Raw genomic sequence first — 12,939 nt, 5'->3', positions numbered from 1 at the left:
ATTCTTCCAAATAGCATCTGTTCTCTGGGATTGGATTGGACCAGCACATGCAGAAAAGAGCTGATTGTGTTCTCTGTACAAAGTTTGGCAGGGTTGACTGAGAGAGACTGTCCATGTGCACCAGGTCCTTGCCACTGAGCTTGCAGGGCCAGTGGCAACAGGAGAGGATGCAATAGAGACAACAGCAACAAAATAAAAATAAAAAAGGTGACAGGTTTGCAACTAAATCGATCAAGAAATCAAAGATCCAGAAAAGGGAAGTGCTTCCCCCCCTCCCCACACACACGCTTTTTACAAAAGGAAACATGACTTTGATTTTTGTTCTCACTTATAAAGGCTTTATCAAAATGGGTTCAATTTCCTCTTAATTTCTCTCATCACTTCATTAATCTTGCCCAGTCCCCCCCCCCCCCCAAAGCCAGTGCTGCCCGTTAGGAAACCACCTGACCAAAAAGCCCTGCAATATTTGTTGTTGGGGTTGTTATTGTTGTGCTTTAAAAACAAATGGATCTCTTGGCAAAGCCCAAGAGCTGGCTGGGTGGGTGGGTGGGGAAGGGAGACAAGGGACAAATTAAAACGAGATCCCAAATGCCCAGTGAGTCCCTTCGTGTGTTGATGTGAAGACACAAGGCCCTGGTCATTGTGTCTCCTCCCGGGAACACAGGCCTGGGGGCCGGGGGCGTGTGGGCGGGGGGGGGGGGGCGCCGGGGGGTGTTTCTCTGCCCACAAACCAGTCCATTGGTGTCTGATTTCAGATCCTGAGTCGACTCCCTGGTAAGTAAGTCGGGGGCGCGGGGGCGGGGGCTGGGGGGGGGGGACGCGATCCGCAGCGGGGGCGAGGGCGGCGGCCGGGCGAGGGGCAGGCGGCGCTGCCATTAGGTGAAGCTCATGGAGACTGTGTGCTCCAGCGCTTTGCGGCGGAGGGAGGCGATGCTGGTTCCCCGCCACACGTCGCTGCTGTCCGGGGAGCTGCAGAGCTGCGGCGAGCCCGTCACGTTGCTGGGGCCGGGCAGCGAGGCGGGCACCATGCCGGGGAAGGCGGGCTGGTAGAGGTGCGACTGCAGGCCGGCGCCGTTGGAGCCCGCCAGGCTGTTGGACAGGCCCATGGAGTTGGGCGGCGGCCCCGCCGCCAGGCTGCACTGGGACAGCGACTGCGCCATGGCCTGCTGGCGGCCCAGCGCCGGCGGCAGCGGCAGCTGCGAGACGCCCGGCATGGCGGCCGCGGCCCAGCGCGTGTCGTTGGCGTGGAAGGAGCACAGGCTGTCGCCCATGGCGGCGGCGGCGGCCGCGGCGGCCGAGGGGAACTGCGGCAGGCCCGGCGTGGGCAGCAGCGTGCCCGGCGCCCGGAACACGTTCGTGGTCTTCTTGCGCTTCTTCCACTTGGCCCGCCGGTTCTGGAACCAGACCTGCCGGACACGGGGTGGGGGAGAGAGCGAGAGAGGCGGGTTAGGGACCGTGCGCCGTGGGGCAGGGAGAGCTGCCCGGCCCCCCGGTCTGTGCCGGCCTTGCCCGGGACCCCAGGCCCACAGCTCGGCCCAGAGACCCCACCGCGGCCACCTGAGAGCAGGGGGCCCGCTGTGCTCGGCGCGGGGCAAGCCCACAGGCAGGCGCTGGCTCAGCTGAGAAGAGAAGTGACAGGAAGGGTGGGGCAAAAGGGTGCGATCAAATCTAGAGGCTGTATCTGTGGCAATTATGCGTATAATGTATCGCTTCCATAGCCTTATGGCTGCATATATGGGGCTAGAATCGTAGAAGTGTAGGACTAGAAGGGACCTCAGTAGGTCATCTAGTCCAGTCCTCTGCACTCAACGCAGGACTGAGTGATAAGTATACATGCAGCCATGAGATGCACACATAAGAAATATAGCCGAGAAAGATACGTCCTTATATACATCATTCCTACATCCTACCCAATATGTGTTACACACGTGTCCATCTGTAGGGTGTACACACACATTTGTATGTATATACATACGCTTATGAACGCACTGTATATGTATGTACAACCTACACCACATAGGCATAAATACTCCCTCTTTCTACTGAAAGTATAAATCGGGGATTTAAAACTTGGAAAAAGACGTCCTTATTTTGACTCCTCAAAGACACAACACACAATTTGCACCAAGAAAAATAGTTTCGTTATAAGCGAAATAGATCTGATGACAATAATATACTTTGGAACACCATTGAGTCACATTCTGGTTTGTGTAGCCATGATAACCTGTATTTGCACCAATAATGGTTGGTGCTTAAGCATTTAAATACAGAATTCCACCTGCGTATGCCAAATTCAAATGGATCTTTGGTGACTGTTTCTTTGGGGCGGGGGGGTGGGGAGATCTGTTTCCAGTTGCCCTGCGCTGTATTAGCTCTCAGATCTACTGTTTGCAGAGAATGACAAGAATCCTGAGCTTGAGGGCCTTATCCCTTTCTCAACAGCCAGGTTCTTCTCATCAGTGGAGTGAACGTAAATTTATCTTTCCGACGTTGCAAATGAATGTAGGCCAAGTTCAAAGCTTTCTTACGCTAGTTGTCAATAAAATTTAATTTTGCTTTGACAAACCCAAGGCTCTTTTGCAATGAGCTATATTTGACTGATTAAATACACTTCAGACCTACTTAGGGGGCTTACATTTTAGTTCTTAATAATGGCAAAGAGAATCTCTGATCTTTGGGTTATTTGTCTACAAATGTCAAAATAAAGAAGACGCAACAGAAGTTTCCTATTAGATCATTGTCTAAACCGTGTTGCCTTGGCAATAATCTCTTAACATTTTCAGATGCTCATTTTGATGTGCTAGTTAATCAACTGGGTTTTCATCTCCTTCAGCCCGCTGGTGAACTGATACGTGATAGTGATACCTGTGCTTTACACTTATTCATTCTCCAGTCAGCCATTTAACCCAGTGTTTTGTTTATTAATCAGGCCAAACCCGGCTGGTTTTACTCACTGGGAGTCAGTGGAACGTGATTTGGCCAGATGCAAATGACCTGGTCTATATTTTGGGGGATTTTACAAATGTGCAATATAAATTAGAGCCCAGAATGTGACAACTGCTTACGTAGGATCAGCGCCTGTCTCAGTCAGATAATTCATTACTTATTGCACAGCCAAAAATCCCTCCCACGTGCACTACAATTGGACTTTCGGAATGGTTTTGTACTATAGATTTCTATTCCATTGAAATAGCATCGAGACGATTCTTTTACAGGAAAGCTAGTTGGAGCAGTAGGTTTACTCCCTCGTCCCTCCCCAATTCTCGCTCCGCTCCCTTCCCCGCCACCTGACTTGGTTTTTATTGTCTCCCTCCCTGGCCTTTATTCCCTTGCATTGTCTCTCCTGGTTTTGTGCTCTATAGTCACAGCTCCGCTGTCGCCCCACAAGTTGCCGTGTGACTGCTTAATAAAGCCGCAGGAATGTATATAATGAAAGGGCTCAATGTCTCTGTCCCGGGATTGAGCTGTCTGCAGCCACCTTCACTCATAACGAGGCGAATTTGTGTAAAATAGGCCGGGCTAAAAAATAAATAAGGAAGCACCGACCCTGTGCTGCTGACCCTGCTTGCGCTCGCGTCTGAATTCTTATAAACACGTCTGTGTGATTTGAACATGAGTTTCGATCTTTGACTCCGAATTGTTTCTCCACTAACGCTTGGTGGCTGCACCGTTAGCAAGCAGCACTCAAACCCGGCCAGATTCTTTGATTCGGAGTGAATAGACTGACAGGTTTCATTGCACTGTCAAATGACAATACTGGGATGTTGTAAGAGGGGAAATCAGCGAATCCACTTGAATTCCGGATTATTACTATTCTGGACCCTAGAACCTGCTGGAGTTTATCGTTTAATATTATATACTTAGACGGAGAAATATGGTCGGCCATTAGCGGAAATGAACAGCTGTTAAGGAACTAAATGTTATATGAATAATCGAAAAATCGTGTTCAATTATGTTTTAGGGTAATAGTTAAATTGCGGCTACAAAATCTTTTATGTTTCATGGTTTACTGGTGTTGTAAAGAATCTCCATCAGGTCTGATCGCCTCACTTCAGAGCTATAGTGCATATGCTTTTAAAATGTGAATGTTTCCAGTTGAAAACTAGTGCATGACAGATTAAAACGTGGAGAAAACCTGAGGGAGATTTTGAAAATGCACACATGACAACTCTGGAAATATATTAACCACAGGCATTGGGCAACTCTGGAGTATGTTTAAAATGCAACTAGCCCCTGAAAATTATTAATACAACAGTGAGGATCTAATGGAGGTTGGAAGCTAAAAATCTACTTTGATATCTGCTGTTACAGTAATATAGACATACTGTAAATGTATTTTAAAATATATAGCCCGTTTAATTCCCCAGCAATAAATGTGTTAGAAATAGAGAGAGAAGAGGAGAGAATCTTACATTTTATTTTTTTCAAGAGCCAAACCTTTATGAAGATCTCATTGGAATCTAGCGGATGATTAATGTGAAGATTTGGTAGGAAATCTGGAGAGCTGTATTAAAGCTCAGATCTCAGGTTCATTTCGATCAGCCAGCCGTGAACTCTGGGCCGAATTCATTACACTTTAATAGTGCTGGGAGAGGAAGAAAATGCAATTTCTCATTCCATTAGAAAACTAGAAAATACTCTCAGCTTGTCCCCTATTAAGATGTGGCAGGTGACAGGACCATTGTGGGGGACACGGTCAATGGAATTACACCACATTATTTGTGTTCGTATAAAATATTGAAAGGCAAGGCTGACTGTGCAGAAGTTATTTCACTGATTTGGTTTTTATGTAAATAAAATATTGAAAGTTAATTAATCCATGCTAGAGACTAATGATTATGCTTATTATATTGCATTTGATCGCGTAATTTGCATGATTCTCGCATTGCTGCTTAATAAGCCATTCCGGGTTATAAATAATTCTGAAATTGGTTTCTAATAATGGCATGCTATAAAAAAACGGGTTTATTACACAAGCCTGAAAAGCAGAGCGATATCAGACACGGAATTGGGTTCCCTTATAAGCACCAGTCCTTTAATAATTATTTAGATGTATAATATACATTAAATATAGCTCTAAAATGAGGAAAGAGGTAATTTATTCTAGCATTTGAAACACATAAAAACATATACAGCTGCTATAAATTAACTGTTTAGATCATTTCTTAGTCAATGTGGTGCCCACATACTGCAAGGAATATGTAGACAATCTGTTAACTATAAAGAATACTATGAAGTACTCATATAAGAACATAAACCAATTACTATTTAATTTAAATTTGGTCAAGGAGCAATGATACAGTGAATTGTGAAGTAAATACATTTTACATAAATTATTTTTGCATTACATGTTAATCATTTTGAAGTGTTAATTAAGAAGGTTATGTTGATCTGATTACTTTTTAAACTGTAGAACATTATTGCAAAAAATATTTAAATTGCCACTCTATTAAACTGTTTTTATCAGCAGTCTAGTGCTATTATCGTCGGTTCAGGATTATGCTGAGGCCATTAAAACACGTTATCTTTCTTCCAACGAATTTCTTTGATGTGCTTTTGGAAAATAACTATTTCCATTATATATTTTATATTTTACTTCATTTACCACACTCCTAATATTGAAATTGGTATCATTAACCTTTGGGAAACCCAATAAAGTTTAATCGTCCACGTTTTCTTTTTTCATAAAGGCAGTTGTCCAGTTATATTTTATTTGTGAATCTAATTTCTATTTTAATTTAAACTAATTATCATCATGTATCGGTTTTATACAATGGTTTTACTTTTTAAAACAAATGTGTGTGTGTTCTGGTGCACGAACACAATCAGTTTCTGGTCATGAAACGTTCGTTTCGTTTTTTAAATATCTTTTGTCTTTTTTTTTTTTTTTTTTTTTTTTTTGGCGTGGGGACTTGGCTTGCCGTGAGAATTTTTGGAGACGAACACTGTTAAAGTGAAAATGCGTTCATAGTGTCACCACACCACATATAGTTAAAGTACTTTCAATGTGCATAATTCGTCTAAGAGTCTCACACAAAATTTCCCAGAACAAAAGTTTAGGTTTAAAAGCGTTATTTGTAATAGTCTGTTGCTTTTATCCCTCTCGCCTACTTTTAAGTTCTGCCTAAAATTGTTTGAATAAACTGTTTGCTGTATGTCAAATATATATATAATAAAATAATCTGAAGGCAATCTTCTTGATATTTAAGCTACTAAGTTCTAGTGCTGTCTTCCGTGATTACTCAGTTATTTAAAGCAAGTATTAAAGAAACTTAAACTCAAAATGTTGTGCTCACAAATTCCTTTTAAACCTACAATTAAAAATGTAACATATTGTTAAAATTCGATTCATATGTATAGAAGGTTGGTTGAGCTATGAAATATTTCAGGCAAGCTGGAATAAAATTCTATTGAAAACATTGCCGCAGATTTCAATGGGAGGTCTTCAGGACCTTGGACAGCTTACACTACTACATTAGATTCATCGTACAACCAATTCGATCTTAACGATGATAAAAGAAGCAGGAACATATTAGGAGCATACGCTTATTGTAAACATTTCAGGAGACACAAACATGTGAGTAATGGAACAGTCTCTGAATTTGCAATCGTTTTCCTAGTGTTCAGTGCTGCTTTCCACTGGGATTCAACATTTCCCCCAAATCCAAGAAAATGCCCCTTCAGATTTACATTACACTTTGAAATTATTTTAGCTCGCTGGTAATATTTCACATGCTCATTAGTAAACAGGCAGCTCGGCTACAAGAATTAAAAAATTAAACAGAAAACTAGTTACAGCAAATACTTGATCTGTCTTTGGTTTTGTTTGTTTTGGGGTCTCTTTTTGATCGATCGATCGTTCGTTCAGCGATCAATTGTACAGTGTGAGGGTGTTCAGTGGAGGTAGCTAAATTCAAAACCAGCTCAGAAAACATACCATTTTACTACGCAGAACTATGCCACGCACTACACTGCTAATGATTTTTTCTCCCTAACGGGGATTGGCTCAGTCGTTTGTGCCGAAATATGTGTGCTGCTTAAAAGCTGATATTCAGCTGTTGCGTTCACACTGATGCCGATAATCCCTTTCTTACACCAGATGGGTGTTTCAAAAATTCCTCGCGGCTTCAAATGCAATTTTGTTTGGCATATTTTGTAAAAGGCTGGTCACCAAGCGCCGGCTCTGGGTGGGTTTATTATTATTTATGTTATGGGTTAGGCGGTGATCATTTGAGCTGTCTCACTAGACGGTATGACCGGGAAATTACAAACCAGCCTGTTCTCTGTTAAGCCCACAAAGGAAAGCCTAAAGGAGGGACGTGAACACAAAAGAGAGCTGTGGGGCAGGAGCCCTGCGAGCCGTGGTGGCTACAGGTAGCGAGTGCAAGGGCGCTGCGGGGGGGGGGGGGGTGACGGAGGGATCCGGGAGGTTTGGGCACGGAAGCAGCTGCTCATACCTGGACCCGGGACTCGGTGAGGCCGATCCTCAGGGCCAGCTCCTCCCTCATGAAGATGTCCGGGTAATGGGTCTTGGCGAAGCTCCTTTCCAGCTCGTTAAGCTGCGCCGGGGTGAAGCGGGTCCGGTGCCGTTTCTGTTTCTGCTGCCCCTGCTGCTGTCCCGTTTGATTGGGGTTCTGCCCGCCCGGCTGCCCCTGCTGCTTATCGGGGTCTTTGGCGCTGACTGCCAGGGAGGCCGGGTTGGAGCCCACCGTGGTGATGTCCTCCCCGGGCAGGAGGGTGGCCCCTTCCACCGTGTCCGAGTTGGGAGCCATGTCTCCCGGGTGCCCCCCCGGGTCAGAGGCCCCTACGCCCAGCCGGCACTTCACCGCCTCCCGGTGTCCCAGCAGCTCGGCTGCATCTTTCATTCCTGCGGAGGCAAAGCGGCGGCGGTCACTCCCCTGCAGCCAGGTAGGCGGCCCCCGCGCGGCTCCCGCTTGTGTCCGGCGGCCGGCGCGCCAAGTTTGCTAAGGGGCGAGCCCCAGCCATGGAGCCCCCGCAGCCCCCTTCGCCCAGCCCCGGCCCCGGCCCCCCGCGCCGCGTCACACGCTCAACTCCAGCCGGCAGGAAACTTTCCAGCTCTTCCTCCTGCGCCAGTCGCCGGCTCCGGCCCGTCTGGGGGCCTGACCCGGCGGGGCCTCCCCAGGCACTGGGGGTGGGGGAGTTTGGTGGGTTTATTTTGTTTGCCGGCTGGGCCGACAAACCCAACCCGCCTCCTCGCAGGTGGCTTCGCCTCCCTGTCAGATCCGGACCAACTCAATCCGATTTTGTCCCGTCGTAAAGAAAAAATAATAATAAAAAATTCAAAATCACAAATATTGGGATAATCTGCCCTAAAAGGGAGAGACCTGGGGAGGGAAAGAGACACGAGAAGCCCACAGTTGGGGCTGGATCTCCATAGCCCAGCGACTTTTTTTTCCTAAAAGACGCAGGTAAATCAAATTAAACTTTAATACAGCACAATTACTTTTAAAGAAATTAGCCCATTTAGAGCGCATTAAGGTAAACCAAGGAACAAATTGTCAATTTCCTGCTCTGGCTTCTTCCTTCGCCGCTGCCGGGGGGCGAGAAAGATGCTGGGGGAAAAAGAAAAAAAAAAAACAACAAAAAAACTCACCGAGTCGGGCGTCCAGGAGGTCGGCGTGAGACAGCATCGCGCACCGCTCCAGGGCGAAGGCTGTTCCCCCCCAAATTGTAGCGGTTTAAGTTATTTAAAATAGATATAAGATATAGATATATATAGATCGCCTAAATGAAAGAAAATTCGGTGTGTGGTTAAAAAGGGGGTCTCTTGCATTATAATGTCCTTTAGAGAGACGGGGAGGTGCTTAACACTTCAATGAACCCGTGAGCAGCTCGGCGAAGGGACCAATCAGGAGGGCAGGCTGCAAATGTCAGCGAGCCCGGCGAGTCCCCACGCCGCCCGCCCGCCTGCAGCCTCCGCACCGCCAGCCCCGCATCCCCCCCGGCGGCAGCAGCGGCAGCCCGGGGCCTTCTCGCTGTGTCTCCCGCGCGCGCTTAGTTCTCCTCCCGCCGCCCGTTTGTCGCTCTCTTCCTTCTCCTGGCCAGGCGTGACTTTACCGCTGCCCCGGCTCAGATCTGCCCCTGGGCAAGGGTCTTGGGGGGTGTCTCGCGGCGCCTTCCGACCCAAGCACAAGGAGTGTGCACGGGCCCGCTTGGGAGCCTGGCGAGCAGGCTCTCCCGGACCAGGGGGCTTCCTCACTCCCTGTTTGGGGTTGGCTTGTGCTTTGTGTATCAACTTTCACGCTGCAGATCGGCTGGGAGATTCAGGATCTTTGCGGGGCAGTGGCGGGTAGTGGGAGAGCTCCATGTAATCATTTGTGATACAGCGTAAATCCTTTATTCCCGCCGTTCTTGGGGGCTGAAAGACAACGAGGAATAAAGTGATCCGAGTTCCTAATGAAACTTACACACGCTCTGTTTTGCTCTCCCGTCGTCCCTGTCCCCCCGCCCCCGTCCCCCCCAAGGTGATCTGGATGCGCTTCTCTCCGGGCTAAATGTTTGTGTGAAAGAGAAAACATTGCACTGAGATTGAAAAGCCCTTCAGCATTTTGGGTTAAAGTTTCTAAGCTTGGCCAGAAACGCAGTTTAAGGCGGTAAATAAAGTTAAATGCTTTTTATTTTCCTCTTGACTATGTTAAACTACTTGAACAATTTAAAGTGCTTTGCACAAGTGAAGCGAACCATTTCTAATGTTCTGATTTTTCAAAGCCAGCCAACAACAAAGTTTAGATTAGTAATATATTTCTAACCAGAGTAATTTTCAAGATCATTAGGCATTTATGTAATTAGTGCCAAATCTATAAGCTTTTATTACGATTATTAGAGTAAAATCAGTATAAATTTGTACTAATTTACTACTGTTTAGACTTGGCTGTCAAGCCAAGAGGTTCTTATTGTAAATGATAACTGAGGAAATTAAGTGCAAAATTCTGTACCATTTCTGATCCGCTCCTAAACAATCCGTTTCAATTGTATTTGTAGCAGAACATAATGCCCTTTTAAAGTTATTTGACTTGTATTTTTATTTGCAAAACAAGAAAAATACCCTCTACCCAGGCACAATGAAAACTGATATTTACTACTTCCAACTTGATTAACATTGATTTTTAATTCAAAAGTGATGCAATTAAGATTATTCATTTAGTGCAAATAAAGCTTCCACAAAAAGGGAGCCCAGTGAAGTCTGTGTTAAATAATACAGCGCAAATGGCTTTTTTTGTTCACCACCCAATTGACTTACACAAAACATTGTAAATGCTGCATGCGAGCAGATGCAAGAGTGATTTTGTTTGCAGCTCAGATGTGGTGGGTTTCGCCAGTGACTGAAAAAGGAGACAAAGGAAGCGGCCGACCGCGATGTAGGGCAGTTTTGTTCCCTTTTCTCCCCTGTTCAGATCCTTGGTTACATTGATTCAATTCAGCTTTAGAGACGTCACAGGCTCTTGGGTGCATCTCTGTCCCTGCACAGCGGCACAGGAATAGCTAGGCTCAGAGACAGAACCGGGCCCCACTTTAGTGGGCGAGCAAATCGCGGTGTGTGGTTCGATTTTTTTTTTAATTTTGGGTTTAAATCTATTTTATTGTTACGCCAGCGAAAAAAGGGCCCCCGTCTGGGGTGAAAACCCTGGGAGCAAAACCCCCAAAGCAACCCCACGTTGTAACAAGTAGGGCGGCGAGAACCGAAGCAAAGTGAGACCGGACCTGCAGTCGCAGACATGCCAAAGGAGACAGCCCGCCCCTGGGGAGGGGGCTGCTTGACTGCAAGAGCCCCAGAGCCCGGGATGGCTGGTTGATGGGGTGTTATTTGTACGGGTGTTGGTGTGTTTTTACGCAGTGAGCCCCAGGCGGTGTGGCTGGACTGATGGGTTTTAATGGTCTTGAGGTGTGTGTGGAGTGGGGGCTGCTCAGCAATGCCTGTGATGTCTGTGAGCTGAATAGGGAAACGATTGGAAAGTCGGGCGCTAATACAAGCCGGTTTGAAGTTACAATACTCGAGTCCTGTTTTGTTTGTTAGCTCCATAGTACGCTGAGGCGGCATAATATCCAGATCCTGCAAGTGTGCATCCTCCCTCTCTCGCATACGTGCTAGATAGTCCCACACAGAGATATCCTCTGTGCTGTATGTTTCAGGTCGATAAATAAACGTGTAATAGTTAATGTGAAGACACATCAGAGTAATAACAATGGGAGGAATCAAAGGATTATCAATCTCTCTTAGTAACCGCTGAATAACAATGTTGCACCGTGATTGATAGCGCGCTTCATTTTATGACTTTTCTATTGCTCTTGATTTTTATAGCAGTATAAACAAACTAAATCATTTCTACCAAGGCTTCAAAGCATAATCGTTTTGGGGTGGGGGGGGGATAAGAAAAGGAAATCTGTAGAAGGGAAAAAAGAGACCAGGGCTGACACTAAGCATGTCAGAAAGAAAATGACAACGGTAGATATGTAAAACACTATAATCACATTCCGCTCCTCTCTACACTTGTTTTGTCAAGTGTGTGAATCCACCTGGGCAGTGTTTGAGATGTATTTGCAAAGATTTCATTCCCCGTCATCGTTCCGTTTTCCGAGGGTAGCCAGAAAAGTGCCAGTCAAGTCCATTCCTTTTATAATTTAAGGTATTTCCCACATGATCATAAGAACCGAAGTTCCTAACAAGGAAAGGCTTAGCACAATGCCCCCAAAATCTTCAGAATGACAAGAGTGTCTTCAGAAATCACTTCAGAGCAAAGTAAAAGGATTTTCTATGACGGATCCAGTGATTTTTCCTCAATAAATAGGTTTTAGATTGTTACACACACGTAGAACTGGAACAAAGGGAACTACCAGAAAATATATTGGTTGCCCCTAATAAAATTTATTTAGACAGTTTACTTCTCATAAAAATAGAGATTGAATTTTGTACAAGAGTGCCTGCCAAGGGGCTAGGCACCTGGAATTTTTTTTTTTTTTCATATCTTCCTTTTCCTCTTTTTAACGAAGCTCATAGAGGACCCGATTGTGTGGTTGTTGCTCGGACAAAACCTCCACTGGCTGCACTGGAAGGTTTGCCTGAGTAAGGATTGCAGGATCGAGGTCTTTAGCGTTTAAAATGGAAATAAACCCAATTCCCTCATGTTCTGACCCAGAGAAAAGGTACAGAACCTTACGAACCCCAGGACTGTTTGAAACAGTATCTAAGTACTGATTGAATGAGGCTATCACATAAACAAGTGTATTCACCCCAAATCTGCTATTATTTAGGAACCGACTCTACCTTCATTCTTTCGTCGGAATAATGATGTTTTGTGTAAGAACTAACATAAAATAAGGTTAAACGTCTAAAGTCAGAAAGATGGATAGAACTCAATAGCTGCTTATGTTTAGGGTTTTCAAGTTGATATTTGATTTATACATTTATTGAGCATCCGTTGTCAGAAATATGCAGCTAAGGGGACTGCTATATGGAAAGCGCTGTAATTGCTTTTTACACTTAGCAGACACTCTAAACGTTTATCAAATCTAACTTTGGGTTGCCTGACTTGTTTGTGCTGCTTTTTGGTATTTCCAGACAGTAGTGCTGAAATATAGGATATTATTATTCACACTCCCGCTATTAAATGCTGAATTGTAACATTGTTCCCTTTAATGAGGAGCGCCTCCCTCAATAATTAACGAGCTCACATTTCCCTATTTTCTTGCCTGATGAAAAGAATCAATTTTAATTCGTTGTAAATTACAGCCATGCTTTTGGGTGTTATTTGCTTACAGAAAACAAATCAAGTGACTTAGGCTCCTGTTTACTTTTCCAGATCTGCATCACCTAAACACAAATGACAAATCAAACTCTATCCGTTCGTTAGGCGTAATTTGGCATTAGGAAATGGAAAAACATGACACGTGTTTGCATTTCAATCAACCTTTTCGAAAATA

The 12,939-nt window shown here is 45.2% G+C and overlaps 2 protein-coding genes across 2 annotated transcripts in view; both read right to left on the bottom strand.

The window, feature by feature from the left end:
• Positions 1-276: 276 nt before the first annotated feature.
• Positions 277-12,939, bottom strand: part of TBCA (tubulin folding cofactor A) — a 99,693-nt gene continuing 87,030 nt past the window's right edge. The window contains exon 4 of the mRNA XM_074952696.1: positions 277-320. Within this exon, the coding sequence (XP_074808797.1) occupies positions 292-320 (29 nt within the window). The 3' untranslated portion in view covers positions 277-291. The remainder of the gene's footprint in view (positions 321-12,939) is intronic.
• Positions 814-8,765, bottom strand: OTP (orthopedia homeobox). The gene is made up of 3 exons (XM_074953974.1): positions 8,615-8,765; positions 7,458-7,867; positions 814-1,406 (listed from the first exon to the last, which is right to left on the bottom strand). The coding sequence occupies exons 1-3, from the start codon at positions 8,649-8,651 to the stop codon at positions 876-878; spliced, it is 978 nt and encodes a 325-aa protein (XP_074810075.1). The 5' UTR covers positions 8,652-8,765; the 3' UTR covers positions 814-875.

The sequence above is a fragment of the Natator depressus genome, chromosome 5 (assembly GCF_965152275.1).
Source record: "Natator depressus isolate rNatDep1 chromosome 5, rNatDep2.hap1, whole genome shotgun sequence".
Lineage (NCBI taxonomy): Eukaryota > Metazoa > Chordata > Testudines > Cheloniidae > Natator > Natator depressus.
This window is presented reverse-complemented; position numbering and strand designations above follow the sequence as displayed.